This window comes from Lactuca saligna, chromosome 5 (genome assembly GCF_052625555.1).
Source record: "Lactuca saligna cultivar CGN05327 chromosome 5, ASM5262555v1, whole genome shotgun sequence".
NCBI lineage: Eukaryota > Viridiplantae > Streptophyta > Magnoliopsida > Asterales > Asteraceae > Lactuca > Lactuca saligna.
This window is the reverse complement of record NC_136421.1, coordinates 306,393,901-306,408,254: the sequence shown is the minus strand read 5'-3', so window position 1 is coordinate 306,408,254 and position 14,354 is coordinate 306,393,901. Positions and strand designations below refer to the sequence as shown.

At 33.4% G+C, this 14,354-nt stretch overlaps 1 protein-coding gene across 1 annotated transcript; it reads left to right on the top strand.

Annotated features, from left to right (window-relative positions):
* The first annotated feature begins 661 nt into the window (after nt 1-661).
* On the top strand, nt 662-2,040 carry LOC145047004 (uncharacterized). The gene is made up of 3 exons (XM_078995258.1): nt 662-1,012; nt 1,593-1,721; nt 1,867-2,040. The coding sequence occupies exons 1-3, from the start codon at nt 662-664 to the stop codon at nt 2,038-2,040; spliced, it is 654 nt and encodes a 217-aa protein (XP_078851384.1).
* The last annotated feature ends 12,314 nt before the right edge of the window (nt 2,041-14,354 follow it).

Sequence of the window (14,354 nt, the reverse complement as noted above, 5' to 3'; positions counted from 1 at the left end):
CATAATATTTATGACCTACAAAAATCAATTTGGAAGAGAAAGAGAAAAGAAAACAGAGCATAACACACAAAAAACAAGATCAGAAAAAAAAACCCAACATTGTTCATCAGTTTGAAAAAGACGCACATCAAGAGAAATAAAAACATTAAACTATAAAATTAAAAGTACTAAGAAAGACCTTGATCGAGAAAAAAATGTATATATATATATATATATATATATATATATATGTGTGTGTGTGTGTGTGTGTGTGTGTGTTATGGAGAGAGAGAAAGAGAGAGGGAGAGAGAGAGAGAAAGAGATGGGATGAGACCCCTTGCATAATGATTTTTTTTAATAATAGAAAACCTCATAAATGGTTACTGGATAATCAAATGACGAAAATACCCTTTACTTAATGGAAAAATAGTGACGGAGTGAGCCATAAGGACGTAATAATAAAATTTTTGAAACCACATGGATCATCTGTGAGGTTTTTTAAGGTTAGGGACGAAACTTCATTTTTTGTAAAACCACATGGACCATTTATGAAGTTTTGTGCTAATTTTAATAAGATGTTTTTTCAAATCACTGTTTACCAAAAAAGGATATTATGAGATTTTACATGGCTTATCAGTTACAATGTACCTCTAATATTCACCACCGGTGCAAAGTATGATCAATGGTGTTTCAGAGCAGATCGGCAACAACGGTTTTGTTTTCTATGACCAACTTTTGTCTACCGTTTTTCCTTGTCCTTCTGATTGTCTTAGGTAATAGTGGTGTCGGCGTCAGCGGGACGGAGAAGCGAGTTCACATTTCCGACGATCTCGATGACGTGGAGGAAAACGAGGAGGATGAGGCATGGATAGAATGGGGACAAAAGAAGAAAATGACGGTGGAAGAGTTTGATCCGCCGCCAGAGAATTTTTCCGATATGGATTTTAGTCAGATGCAGAACGAGGTTCTAAAACGACAGGTTGGACAGGCGTATGGCTTCGTTAAGCTTCGGTTGGCTGATCATCGTACTCCGGTAACTCGATTCTTTTTCCGATTATGTTTGAAAATTTTCCAACTGCATTTTTTGTTAGTTGTTTTTTAGATGATTGCAAAAAACCTAGATGGATTGATTCTAATTACACTAAATTTTAGTGAGGAATTCAATTATATCATTTCATTTTGAAGTTTTTATTCAATGGAAAAAATGGCGATCACAGTCAAAATGGTAGTGATAGAAATTAAATTTTACTCTAGTCTAGGAATCTAAATCATCTTTGAATCTAATTCTTAATTTTTGTATTATGCCTTTATATATTGTGTGCTTTCAATTATGGATCTATATTGTAGCCCTATTGATGACGATATATCCATTCCATCTTAAAAATACGATTCATTTGACTATAAAAAAGAGGAAATTATCTAACGGAGAATCAATTTGAATCCAACAGTTATGGGTTCCATGACTCGATGTAAACATGATGTGTGCTTTAACAAAAAGATGATCAAGTTACAAATGGATTTATGTTGTTCATGGAGAGAAATCAAAGAACAAGCTTCACTTGTATTATTTATCCTTCAAAAATAGTATTAAGATTTCTTGATGATTTTTATAGGATATGGTATCTGATATTGCAGTGAAATGGACCCAACTTGCAAGAACAGGAGCAATTGGAGTCATCTTCATGGAATTTGATCTTTCCACTGTAATGTTCACATTACAAAATGCCCAAAACTCTTTAGAGGTTACTTCCATTTCCATTTCCCTTTCTACTCTCACATTCATTGCTAACTAATTGTTTGCACTTTTTTCTTTTTCAAGTCAATGAAATACAAGAAAAAAAAAATGAAATTAATAGGTAAATTCTCATTTTTTTTCGATGTTTTCAGTTTAAAGATTTTTTATTGGATCAACCTGAAGCATACAAGATTAAGATGGGGGATCAGTTTTTTCGAAGACCTGGAGATCCTCCGTTTGATAATCTTCTAAAAAAAATTTATGAAGAAGACAACAAAATGGTTGCTACATCCTCCAACGATACTATCACAAAAGATGAGTTATGATTCAAAATAAAGTAAATTATTATCTCATTTTTTTTCTAAATCATTTCCATCAGTAAATTGTGTTGTTTATTTGGTTTAACTTCTGCATTTACTATGACTTTTATCTTATCCATGGTTTATATCACTGTCACAATTTTCTAGTTTTCAATAATGATGGTAAAAAATATGTATAAAATAATTACAAAGACAAATGTAAATAAAGGGAAAAAAGATGTAATAAACTGACACCATATTATAAATTTAAAATAATTTTTTTGACTTAGCTGCTATTGTATCATATTTTTCTCCTTGCAATACTTTACGAGTCAAAAGACGCATTTAACTCCGAAAGAGGAAAAGGTGGAAAATTTGGTGGACGTAAGTAATTAATCAATTGGCTATAGTAGGTTCCAAATAAAGTAATATTTTTCATTTGGAGAGCTATAATGGACATGTTTCCATCCGTTATGGCACTGAAACGAAGAGGCTTAAGCTTGAAATTTATTGTCTGCAAGTACTGCAATCATGAGAAGGAATGTGGGAATCACATTCTTTTTCAATGCTCATTCGCAAGAACAGTGATGGAATGGGTCTTCAAGTGGTGTGGTATTCATGTGACCAATTCAACACAAATGTGGAGGTCCTTGATTTCACATCAGGTTGGGGGAATTGTCCTAAGTAGAGACGAATCTTACAGAATTGTCCTAAAAAGAGATAAATCTTATGGGCTATATTCTATGGAACTCTTTGGATCATTTGGAAATCTAAAAATGATAAAATCTTTAATAACCGACGAATATCACCTACTAAGGAGGCAGACGTGGTAAAACCAATGGTGTTTGTTTGGATCAATTTCAGAATAATATATGGAAGGAATGTGAATTACACCGATTGGTGTCTTGATCATTTTCTTTGTCCCTAAGTTGTATTATGTTGAACATTGTATTTTCTAGCTCTAGCATATTGCTAGATTTGGTCTTTTCTTGTATATATATATATATATATATATATATATATATATATATATATATATATATATATATATGTGTGTGTGTGTGTGTGTGTGTCATTTCCAAAAAAGTAGTTAATTAATGCATATGTCGAGTTTCACCATGATATTTGCATTGTATGACTCAAAAAATTTGCTTCATAAAGCATTTTATTTGCAGCCGAAAATAAATGTAAGGCATGAATTGTAGTGTCAAGATTTTGTAATAATGATGTGATAACTCAAATTAATTTATACACACATTAGATTAAAACCTCGTGTAATACATGGTTGACAACTTAAAATAGTGTAAATAATATATAATAAGTAACTTGTTACAAAAATTTAGAAAGGGCTAAGGGAACCAAATACACAGAGTATACAATTTAGTTGACATCTCATTATCATGATTAAGAGATTAAATAACAAATAAATTAAAATTCAAAATCAAACTGATATAGAGTTACAATAAATAATAATAAATTTTCAAAATGAAATGTAAGGAACCCATATGGAAAAAAATCATAAGACCGAGATGAGCAATTAAATAGATTACACAGGTTAAGTTTCAAATTATGATCAATCGTAATCAACTAAAGAAAGACAAGAGGTAACAAAATCAACTTTAATAAAAAAGGTATTGCATCTGATTGCTCAAGTAAATCTTGTTACGCTCTTCAAAATGTTAAGATAAGATGGTGTCATCAATCATTCAACACAATCTTCACTGGAAAGATAAATATTAAAATGATCACTTTAGAAATGAAATAAAAATGTTATATTGATATTAACATGAAAGTTGGATATGAGAACTGAAAAAGAAGTGAAAGTAAAACACTATAATCAATAATGAAATGAAAGTTGAATGCTATGAAGAACAATAAGATGAAATTGAAATGCTATAGCTTATATTAAAAAGACTATTATGATTGACATTAAAATGCTATAATTATGATTAGGGAAAATGACACACACGCCCTATAAAGTTTCTAGGGTTGATCTTTTTAGTCCCTAAACAATTTTTGTGGCCTTATAAGGGAACGAAGTTGTGTTTGTCGGGTCGATTACATCCTTTTGGCCAAAATGAAGGAGTCACCCGGTTACTTCTTTGACACATTGTGAAAGTCAACTTTTCTATGGATTACTTGGACTTTGTGAAAGTCAACTTTTCCCTCCCTCCCACTGAATTGTAATCGACTCCAGCACCCACCATCATGTTCTCTTGGGCTGCTAACACAACCCACACCCACCCATTATCACAGTTCTCTGTTTTAAGGTCCATAAACCAAATATAACTCTATTAGGTTTCCAGATTTCATTATCTCATTTTGCTGAATGATTTGGATAGTTTACCAGAAGAGAGAAGACAAGAGTTGGTAAATCAGTAAAAGAGAAAAAGAAATTACAGGTTTATAGCAAATGATCAGAGAGTATAAATCAACACACCAACACAAAAAGTGTTCATGATTTGCATACTCATGTTATGTCTTTGACTAATGAGTCAGCTAATAGATTAATAAACACATTAAAATAGATAACTTTGTGTTGGAAGCCATGAAGACCAAAAAGCTAGACCCCCTACCACGGTTTACCTATAAACCTTTACCAAACTTGGTATTTAGTGTGAAGAAATGTGTGATGATTGTTAATCTGCAATAAATCTTAATTGCGCACGCAATTTCCCAACTAATGAAAAAAAACACTTCCAGAAAGCACCATCACAACTAAAAGTTAGGTTAGTTCTCAGATCACAAACAATACTATCACAGTTATAGACATGCATCTTGGATGGCTCTTTAGATTTCCCCCAAATAAGTTAAAATAAAGAGAACTTTGATGCGTAATCGTAGTGGTAGAAGTGATAGTAATTGCGGTACTTCACATTTGAGATCTACTGGATCTCTCATAACTCAAATTCATTTATCTCTTAGACCAATCAACGCCACCAAAAACTTAAACCAAATTAGGGAATCAATAATCAACGAAAGAAAAGACGATTAGGAGATGAGTGAGTGGGCAATTACTTAACCTGAGGTTTCCCAGGGATGACAGCGACACAATCCTTACACGCTTGAAGCTTTTCATCTCCGATTAGAGGCCTTATGTGTACTGCTACTTTGACACAGCAATCCTCCATAGTCGTGGGTGAAGCCGCTGTTTCTATCACATTAAAGCAACAGTGGAAGTAGATTTCTGCAAACAGCTACAGATTGAGAGAATGAGAAAGTAATTTCATAGCAATGGTATTCACCAAATCAGTTGTTCAGCTTACAAATATGAGATAAGATGCGATAAGTGTGTGTGTGTGAAAGAGAGAGAGAGAGAGAGAGAGAGAGAGAGAGAGAGATAGATGGGTAGACCCCAAGTTTTGTCTATATGTCCCTTAAACCGGCTAAAACAAGTTAAGGGGACTAAAAAACAGGTTGCCCACAACTTGGTTCCCTCATAAAGCCACGAAAAAACTTAAATGGCTAAAAGTGTCAACCCTAGAAACTTTATAGGGCGTAAGTGTCATTTTCCCTTATGATTAAAATGATAGTATAACGCAATAATCGACATTAACATTAATATTGAATGCCATAATTGAAAAAACAGTTGTAAAATGTTATAAACAAAATTAATATGGAAGTTGAATGATATAATAGAAAAAAGTAAAATGTTAAAATCGACTTTAAAAAAATTAAAATACTATAATATGAAAAACCAATGAAAGTAAAATGTTATAATTGACATCAAACTTAAAGTTGAATGATATAATTGAAACAAAAAAATATGAATGTAAAATGTTAATAGATTACACATGTTCTGTTTCAAATTATGATCAATCAAAAGCAAACAAAGTAAGAGAAGAGGTAACAAAATCAAATTTAACCAAAAGGGTATTGCATCTGATTGTTCAAGTAAATCTTGTTACGTTCTTCAAATTGTTAAGATAAGAAGGTGTCATCAATCATTTCAGATAATCTTCACTGGAAAGATAAATATTAAAATAATCACTTTAGAAATGAAATAAAAAAGTTATATTGACATTAACATGAAAGTTTGATGAAAGAACCGAAAAAGAAGTGAAAGTAAAACTCTATAATCGACAACAAAATAAAAGTTGAATGCTATGAAGGACATTAAGTTGAAATCAAAATGCTATAACTTACATTAAAAAGACTATTATGATTGACATTAAAATGCTATAATTATGATTAAAAAGATAGTATAATGCTATAATCAACATTAACGTTAATATTGAATGCCATAATTAAAATTCAATAAATAAGACTGAGAAAAGCAGCTAATAGATTACACATGTTTCGTTTCAAAATATGATCAATCAAAAGCAACCAATGTAAGAAAAGAGGTAAAAAAATCAACTTTAACCAAAAGGCTATTGTATCTGATTGTTCAAGTAAATCAAGTTAGGCTTCAAATTGTTAAGATAAAAATGTGTCATCAATCATTCCACACAATCTTCACTGGAAAGATAAATATTAAAATGATCACTTTAGAAATGTTATATTGATATTAACATGAACGTTACATACTAGAACTAAAAAAGAAGTGAAAGTAAAACACAATAAAATGAAAGTTGAATGCTATAAAGGACATTAAGATGAAATTAAAATTCTATAACTTACATTAAAAATACTATTATGATTGACATTAAAATTCTATAATTATGATTAAAATGATAGTATAATGCTATAATCAAGATTAACATTAATATTGAATGCCATAATTGAAAAAACAATAAATAAGACCGAGATGAGCATCTAATAGATTACACGTGTTTTGTTTCAAATTATGATCAATCGAAAGCAAACAAAGTAAGCAAAGAGGTAACAAAATCAACTTTAACCAAAAGCGTATTGCATCAGATTGTTAAAGTAAATCTTGTTACGCTCTTCAAATTGTTAAGATAAGAAGGTGTCATCAATCATTCTACACAATCTTCACTGGAGAGATAAAAATTCAAAAAATTACTTTAAAAGTGAAATAAAAATGTTATATTGACATTAACATGATAGTTAGATGCTAGAGCTGAAAAAAAAAGTGTAAGTAAAACCCTATAATCGACAATAAAATGATAGTTGATAGCTATGAAGGACATTAAGATGAAAGTAAAATGTTATAACTTACATTTAAAATGCTAAAATTATGATTAAAATGATAATATGATGCTATAGTAGACATTAACATTAATATTGAATGCCATAATTGAAAAAACGGTAACAAACGACATCTCCCCCTGATTTGCATCTCTTTTTCAAAGCTCTACACATGAAAGGAAAACGAGTGCACACTTAAATTCCAACTTGATTTGTCCAACTTCAAGGGGTAATGACTACTCTGTTTCGACCTAGGGCTTGTTTTTCCCTCTTTGCATCCAACACCTGCATGATATGGACTCCCCCACTTCCGAACACCGCCAATGCCTCCAAACAACACCTCCAACTCGGGTAAATGTCTCTCTTCTTCCTATCTCGTCTATGTTCTCTTGTTATGATGTGCTTTTCTTATGGTTTGTACTTTGATGGATAAAAATCTCAAGAAATTAGCAATAGTACATAGAATGATGCATAAATTTATGAAATTGTCTTGTATATACATAGAGAAGAAGCAGCCATACACCTTCATTCATTCATGTAGAATTTGATATGCATCTAATTTTAAGAGTTACCCAAAAGATGATGGTCTTTTGAAAAGGGAACAATAAATATTTTTCTCATATTTTAATGTTAGAAAATTAAGTAAACTTGTTTGGATTCTTCACTAATCTTTTTGTTCTTGATCATGTGGTATATATTCATACGTTCCATAAATTAGATAGACTTGGAATGACTGAAAGTATTATACCATCTCATGTTTCAGTTTATGGATGGACACATGTATTTGTAGTATACCATTCTCATGCTTCATAATTTTTCTATCCTGTTCCCACTCTCAAATTCTCAAATTCTATCATTCTTTATCAATTTTTGAAACTTGATAATTCTAAATGTGACAAAAATTATTTGAGTATTTAAATGTTTATGACTTCTTAATTTCTTAATGATGTTCTAAGTGAAGACAAGTGTTTCATTCTATAAGAATATCCTGCAACACGTTTATAATACTATTAGAATAATTTGTATTGAGTGTTATATCTTAGCATAATTATATAAGAATGATTCTGCCAGTGTTCTTTTGGAATTGTATGTTAAGTAACAATTTCACATTGTTGATGGTATTGAGCTCTTTGGATGCATTCTTTGTAATATATTATTAATTTTTTTGGTGGCTATTGCAATTGGCTAATGTTTTATCATGATTTTTGTTTTGCTTGTTTTTCTTGTTTTTCTTGATTTTCAGATGTTTCAAACTTTATCTAGGGGTCACTTGCCATAGTTGAGTTCATCTTCTTTAGCTACTATATCATTTTTGAGTTTTAACTGGGTTCATGTTTTTTTTTGTATGTGTCTTGTTTAAGCACCACTCAGAATGTAGTAAGGTTGCTTGGAACAACAACGTTGGGTGGAAAATAAGAGATAATTCATGAAAATTAAGATTCACCGCACCAACATATCAGAATATAACAAGATGTACAAGCTACGAAAGTAGGAAACAAGAATGAGAATGAAGATTCTGTCAAGAATGATGTTGTATTCTTATAGAATGAAGATTCTTTCAAGATTGAATTAATATAAATCGTTGTGTTATGATACGATCCGACAAAAATTCCAAGAATGACGTATTTTTATAGAATGTGATTGTAAATTTTGTTTTTTTTTTTTGGAACATATATTCTTGAATAATATTAATAATAGATTATTATTATTCTTTAAGAATTTTGTTATTCTTCAACTCATGGTTGAAAATTTTGTTATTATTCAATAGGCTCATTCAATTAGAATATATATTTTGTCAGAATATGCATCTTTTTCATAATTTGTCTTCTGTCAGAAAATATATTCTTAAAAAATGTCCGAATTTAAAGAATTAATATCCTTTAAAAACATATTTTAAAAATTAAGGTAATTAATTATTCCTGAAAATCCATAATTTTCCTTTTTAAAATAAAATTAAATTGACTAAAATATCTTTAAGCCACTGTTTCATTTTATTAGAATGCTTTTTTAATCTAATTATATAAGATAATCACTTTCATAAATTAACAAAAATGATTGGCCCACAATCATTCTTACAACCACACAATAATTAGTTAGAACACGATTACCTAATCCTATATATATATATATATATATATATATATATATATATATATATATATATATGTATGTATTTTTAAAAGAGAATAAACCTTTTTCCATAAAACATAAATCACCAAAACATTGTTTCACAACCATATCATAAAATGAGAGTCTCAAAATCATAGTACCTCTCAAAACATATCGCCCACTTAATGATGTGCACACTCATGCTTTCGCCTTGCTCCGATCCTTAGAAATACCTGAAATATTTAAATTCACAACTATAAGTCAAAGCTTAGTGAGTCTTCCAAAATACCTCACACAACAATACAAATATAATACCTGTACACCATGCCTACAACACGGGGTTGGACTGATGAGTTTTATTGGTTATAAATACATATACATGTGGAAAATCAGTTAACAATTAAAGGGTACATGCAACTTATACTGATATATGTCAGAACACTTTGAAGATAACATACATTGAACAACAAAACCAAACATGAACCCTAATGTGTAACACCCCGTTTTTACCATTCCATATGATTCAATATAAACCATGGTATTATCCAAGTCACTTAAAATAATTCCAAAGCATACTTGTTCTTTTGACTACACTGGTCAGACAAGTACTTCATACGAACGTTCGGACTTATATTGAGTTTCGGACTTAGTTAAAGAAGAAGCTACCTCTTTCACCTTATTAAAAGAAACATTTTGTTGTTTGTTCACAAACAGATGATCGTAATTCAATGGGACACCACACAAGCACTTCAAAGTCTTTCTTGACTGCGAAGGAAGAGATCGTTGCCCGGGATCCATCTACTTCATGCCTTCAATGACATTACTATAATCCCTAAGAAAACTTGTTTTATTTCTTTATCTTTGGTACACCATTGCACAAAGATCTTTATGATTTTCAAAAATCTGGTTCGTTTTCCTAATGGTTACTTTCAGATTCAGAGTACTGTAAATGGTGATCAATTGCGAAAGTTAGCAACTGAAAGGATGATTTTAAAGGATAAGATTTGAATTTAGGCGCATGAAATTTGAAATTGTTCCTGACATCACACCTTCAGCTATGCCACCTGACACATGCCTGACTCACGCCAGCCTGTTGCGCTTTTTTAGGGGCTTTTTCAGGGAAGTGAAGTGTCAAACATCACTTTTCTCTCTCCTGGAATACCTTATAAAAGGATTTTTATGATTCATTGTTCATTATCACTCTCAAAAGAACTCAAATTCATAGGCGATTTCTCTCTCTGTTGTTCATCTTCTTTTCCAAGCAACCATGAGATCCTTTTCTGAAACTCCTTCAAACGCTAAAAAGATTGCACAATCATCTATTCTCAACATCAAGGGAAGACGGAATCTCATTTTGGACCTTGATATAGCCAAGTACGATGGTTTTCTTCAACCTCTCATCGAGTGTCTTTGTTATTCCCTTTGGTCATCACACTGATGAAATCTAAAATCGTACCCTTGGTTCATCTGTCTAAGGCCTATTCAACAGCAAGCTACCAAAAAGGGGAGGAGATGATTACGTTTGAAATCTTTAACAAGAAAATCCACATCACCAAATTCCAGTTTTGTAGCCTGCTATGGCTTCCTCAAGGTCATGCCTTTGTCGATCCAGAATCCATACCTAACTCTGCAATCTTGGAGATGTTTTATCAAATGGTTTATAGGGAAGTTCTGACCGCCGTCTCAAAGTTCAAGAAGTTAAACTTACCGCCAATATGGAACAAATTGTTTACCTTTCTCTTCAAAAGCTTCTCTGAGAGGGTAATCGGCTCAGACTGTGTAAACAAGCTACTTATGACGATAATGTACGATATTTACTCAAGAGTCAATCTTGACAATGGTTCAGTGCTTTGGGATCAACTGGTCCAGAGTACTCTTTTTACTACACGGCACAACGAGATTTCCTGTACTCGTTTTTGGGCTATCGACATTCAAAGGGCCATTGATCAAATTAACATCCCGATCCTAGAAGATTCGTGTATGGCTGTTATTTAGATTTTCCACACCACCAACATCATATTGGTTGATACTTCTAGATTCACATTCAGGGGCTCCATCCCTAAGGAGATGCTTCACAATGTTCCTACAACGATTGAAGTCATGCGAACCTATCCCAGTCTACCGACCTCCGGTCTTCAACCAATTACAGATGTTGTTCACAAGGTTCTCGAGGAGGCCGACAAACCAAAGAAGGGCTGAAAGAAAAGAAGTGTGAAGGATGGTCCTTCCGAAACTACCTAGACCCCCAAGAAGAAGGTCAAGCGAGCGGCTCGTAAGCCACGAACTCCAACACCAAGTGACCAAGAAGATTCGGAGTCCAACATGATATCATACATTCCAGTTCAACATAATGTTCACCACGAACATGATGATACAACTGCAACTTATCACCCCCCCCCCCAATTTTCGTAGCCAGTCACCTCTAATCATGAGGTAACTTTTCAAATGCCAACATCTGTTCCACTTATAGATGAATTTTTCCAAAGTTTTACTCCTCCTCACTCTCTTATTACCACTACCACTCCCATCACCATTTCACCTTGTCCTACTATGGGTGTTTCACAACCCCAAGCTACTATTGCATAATCCATTCCACTGTTTATAGATTCGACAGTGACCACAACCACTGCCACTAGTGAACCTCCAATTTCTGTCAATGCATCTGATGCGGGGGTAGGTGCTTCAGGTTTCAATCTTGGTCGTTCTACACCTTCCATAATCCATATCACCTCTATGCCAAGACTATCCATATACTATTTATGGTGATGATGAAGACGACTTTCGAGGTTTCACTTACAGTCCATTCAACATCAGAACAGAGAGTGATGATGAAGCTCCTGTCAGCATGGGGAAGTTCAAGGCACTATCTGAGAAGTTGGATTCCTTAATTGAGTCCACCAAAACATCCTCTCATGGTGATAACTCTCAGGAAACTATTAAGGCCATCTTTGAGATGCTGACGAAGGAACACTCTGCGAACTATGACAAAACAAATCAAGCTATTGAGGCTTTAGCTTCTGTGTGCAAGGAAACGACCGAATAAGTCGACAAACTAATCATGTATGCTTAGTCTTTCATTAGCACTTTATAGACATCTTTCGAAACAAATACTGTGAAGGCGAATGCAGTAATATCTAGTCTTGCACTACACTTCGAACAGAGAAGGATACACTAGAAAAGGTTCACACCGACATCCAATCTGACAATTTAGAGCTCAACACCTCCATCTCATCCAAAATCCATAAGCTTCGGGATGACTTGGCCACAGAAAGAAAGATAATGGATGCTCTTGCCAGAAGGACAACGAAAGTAAAGGTGTTAACTGGTCATCTCGATGCTGCCAATTTGTAAATAAATGAACTCAAATCTGAGAAAGCAGTCATAAAAAGTTGCATTGCTGATGTGAATGCCTTGCTTTTGAATATAATTGAGACTCGTGATTCTCTAATCAAGGTCACTGTCTGGAAGCATTTAGCTGAAAAACTCAATCCAGTTTTTTGCAATGCTTAATAGGTTGGAAGGTGTTTCAGAGTCAAGCTCACTTCTGAAATAAGGGGGAGAGCAATCTACAAAGGAACCTTTGAAAATGACTGGGCCTTCAAATGAAACTGAAAATGAAGAAAAGCCAAAATCGACAAACAATCCGAAGGATAATGAAGCTTTGGGTTCAAAAGGCAAAGAAAAACTAGTCGATGACGAATAAGAAGAAGAAGAAGAAGAAGACAAAACCAAGAAACTTAAGTGAAAAGCTCGTGTTGAAATTCTTGATGAAAACTTGTGAATCGCAAGAGAGGTAGAAGAGAAAGAGAAAGTTGAACGTGAAGCTCAAGTCACTTTGGAAAGCCAAAAGCTTTTATTTCCATTATGGACTTTAGATCGAAATATGAATGAGGTAGTCGACAATCCAAGCCAATATTAATTAGAGCCGGTTGCATCTTTCGACTTGTAGAACACTCAAGATTCGTAACTGGATCTTCCAATCACACCGAAAGCCTTCAAGTTTCGTAGCTTCATCAAAGTTGCGAATGTGCCTCCAACTGATAATGGTGTTGATCATGTCATCTTCTCCTTCTACTTAAAGCACATGAAGCCTTAGTATGAAACCTGGAGTGTGAAAAAGATAACAATTGTGAAGGTTTCAGGCCCGATTGAAACTGATAGCTTCCCGAACACTCGTTCCAAGGTTTCTATAGGTGCTACAGGTCAGGTATGCGATTTTACACTTGCTGATCTACCTTGCATGAACCCGTACGACTGGATTTTGCTGCTCAATTTGTTGATCAAGGATGAACAAAAGTATGAACCCATTGTTTCTCATCTCAAGCGAATGTTAGTTTCGTACATTCAAGAGGTTGGAAAAAAGGACATTGAGATTACCTCTGCTTTCAGACAGAAGCCAGTTGTATTCCCCAAGGTAGCTCTAGAAGATTTTGATCAAATGAAGCTGGGGAAAATACGAAATAAAGGTTGGTGCATGGCGCTTCAAATCAAAGAGCGTACATATGTTGATTTCCATAAAGTTTGTTTCTATCTTGCTGACAAGCATCTTTACACCACTTATTGCCTGCAATATATTTTGGAGTTTATAGATAAATGCAAAGCGAATCTTAAAGGGGATAATAAGTGTTTCTATTATTTGATTCTTTGGTATATCCAGGTTCACAAGGCCTTGCTGAGCATTGTTCCGAAGCTTTTTGAAGTTCAGAGGCATACTCAACCATGAAGGTCTCCTTCCCAATTGACGCAAAGAGGGAGAGTCTTGGGTCATATGGATTGCATCAATTTAAAGTGCATGCATGCACCATATCTTGTAATCGTCTAAGTTGTAAACCCTATACAGCCTTTACAGTAGCAGTTCTTCATCGAGCTCTTCTAAGGCTATGCTTATTACTTATTCAACACAACATTGATCTTTTTTCTGTGTTTTGATTCTTTTATCTATTTGAATCTAATTGATCAATCAAGTTTTATACATAACACCGATGATTAAAACCCAAAAACCCACATAAGGCCCAAAGATTTAAGCCCAACACTTAACAAGGCTGCTTGAATCGTACGCCTGGCGTATATAATGGTACGTGCAGTGTACCTCAGCCGGAAGTCGTACGCACGGTATACGTGACAGCTATACCACAATC

What these genes read in the sequence shown, in the direction of transcription:
- LOC145047004 (XM_078995258.1), top strand. Translation starts at nt 662, where the DNA reads ATGGTGTTTCAGAGCAGATCGGCAACAACGGTTTTGTTTTCTATGACC. An exon ending in TGGCTGATCATCGTACTCCG is followed by an intron (nt 1,013 to 1,592) that starts GTAACTCGATTC and finishes TGATTTTTATAG; the next exon opens with GATATGGTATCTGATATTGC. An exon ending in ATGCCCAAAACTCTTTAGAG is followed by an intron (nt 1,722 to 1,866) that starts GTTACTTCCATT and finishes CGATGTTTTCAG; the next exon opens with TTTAAAGATTTTTTATTGGA.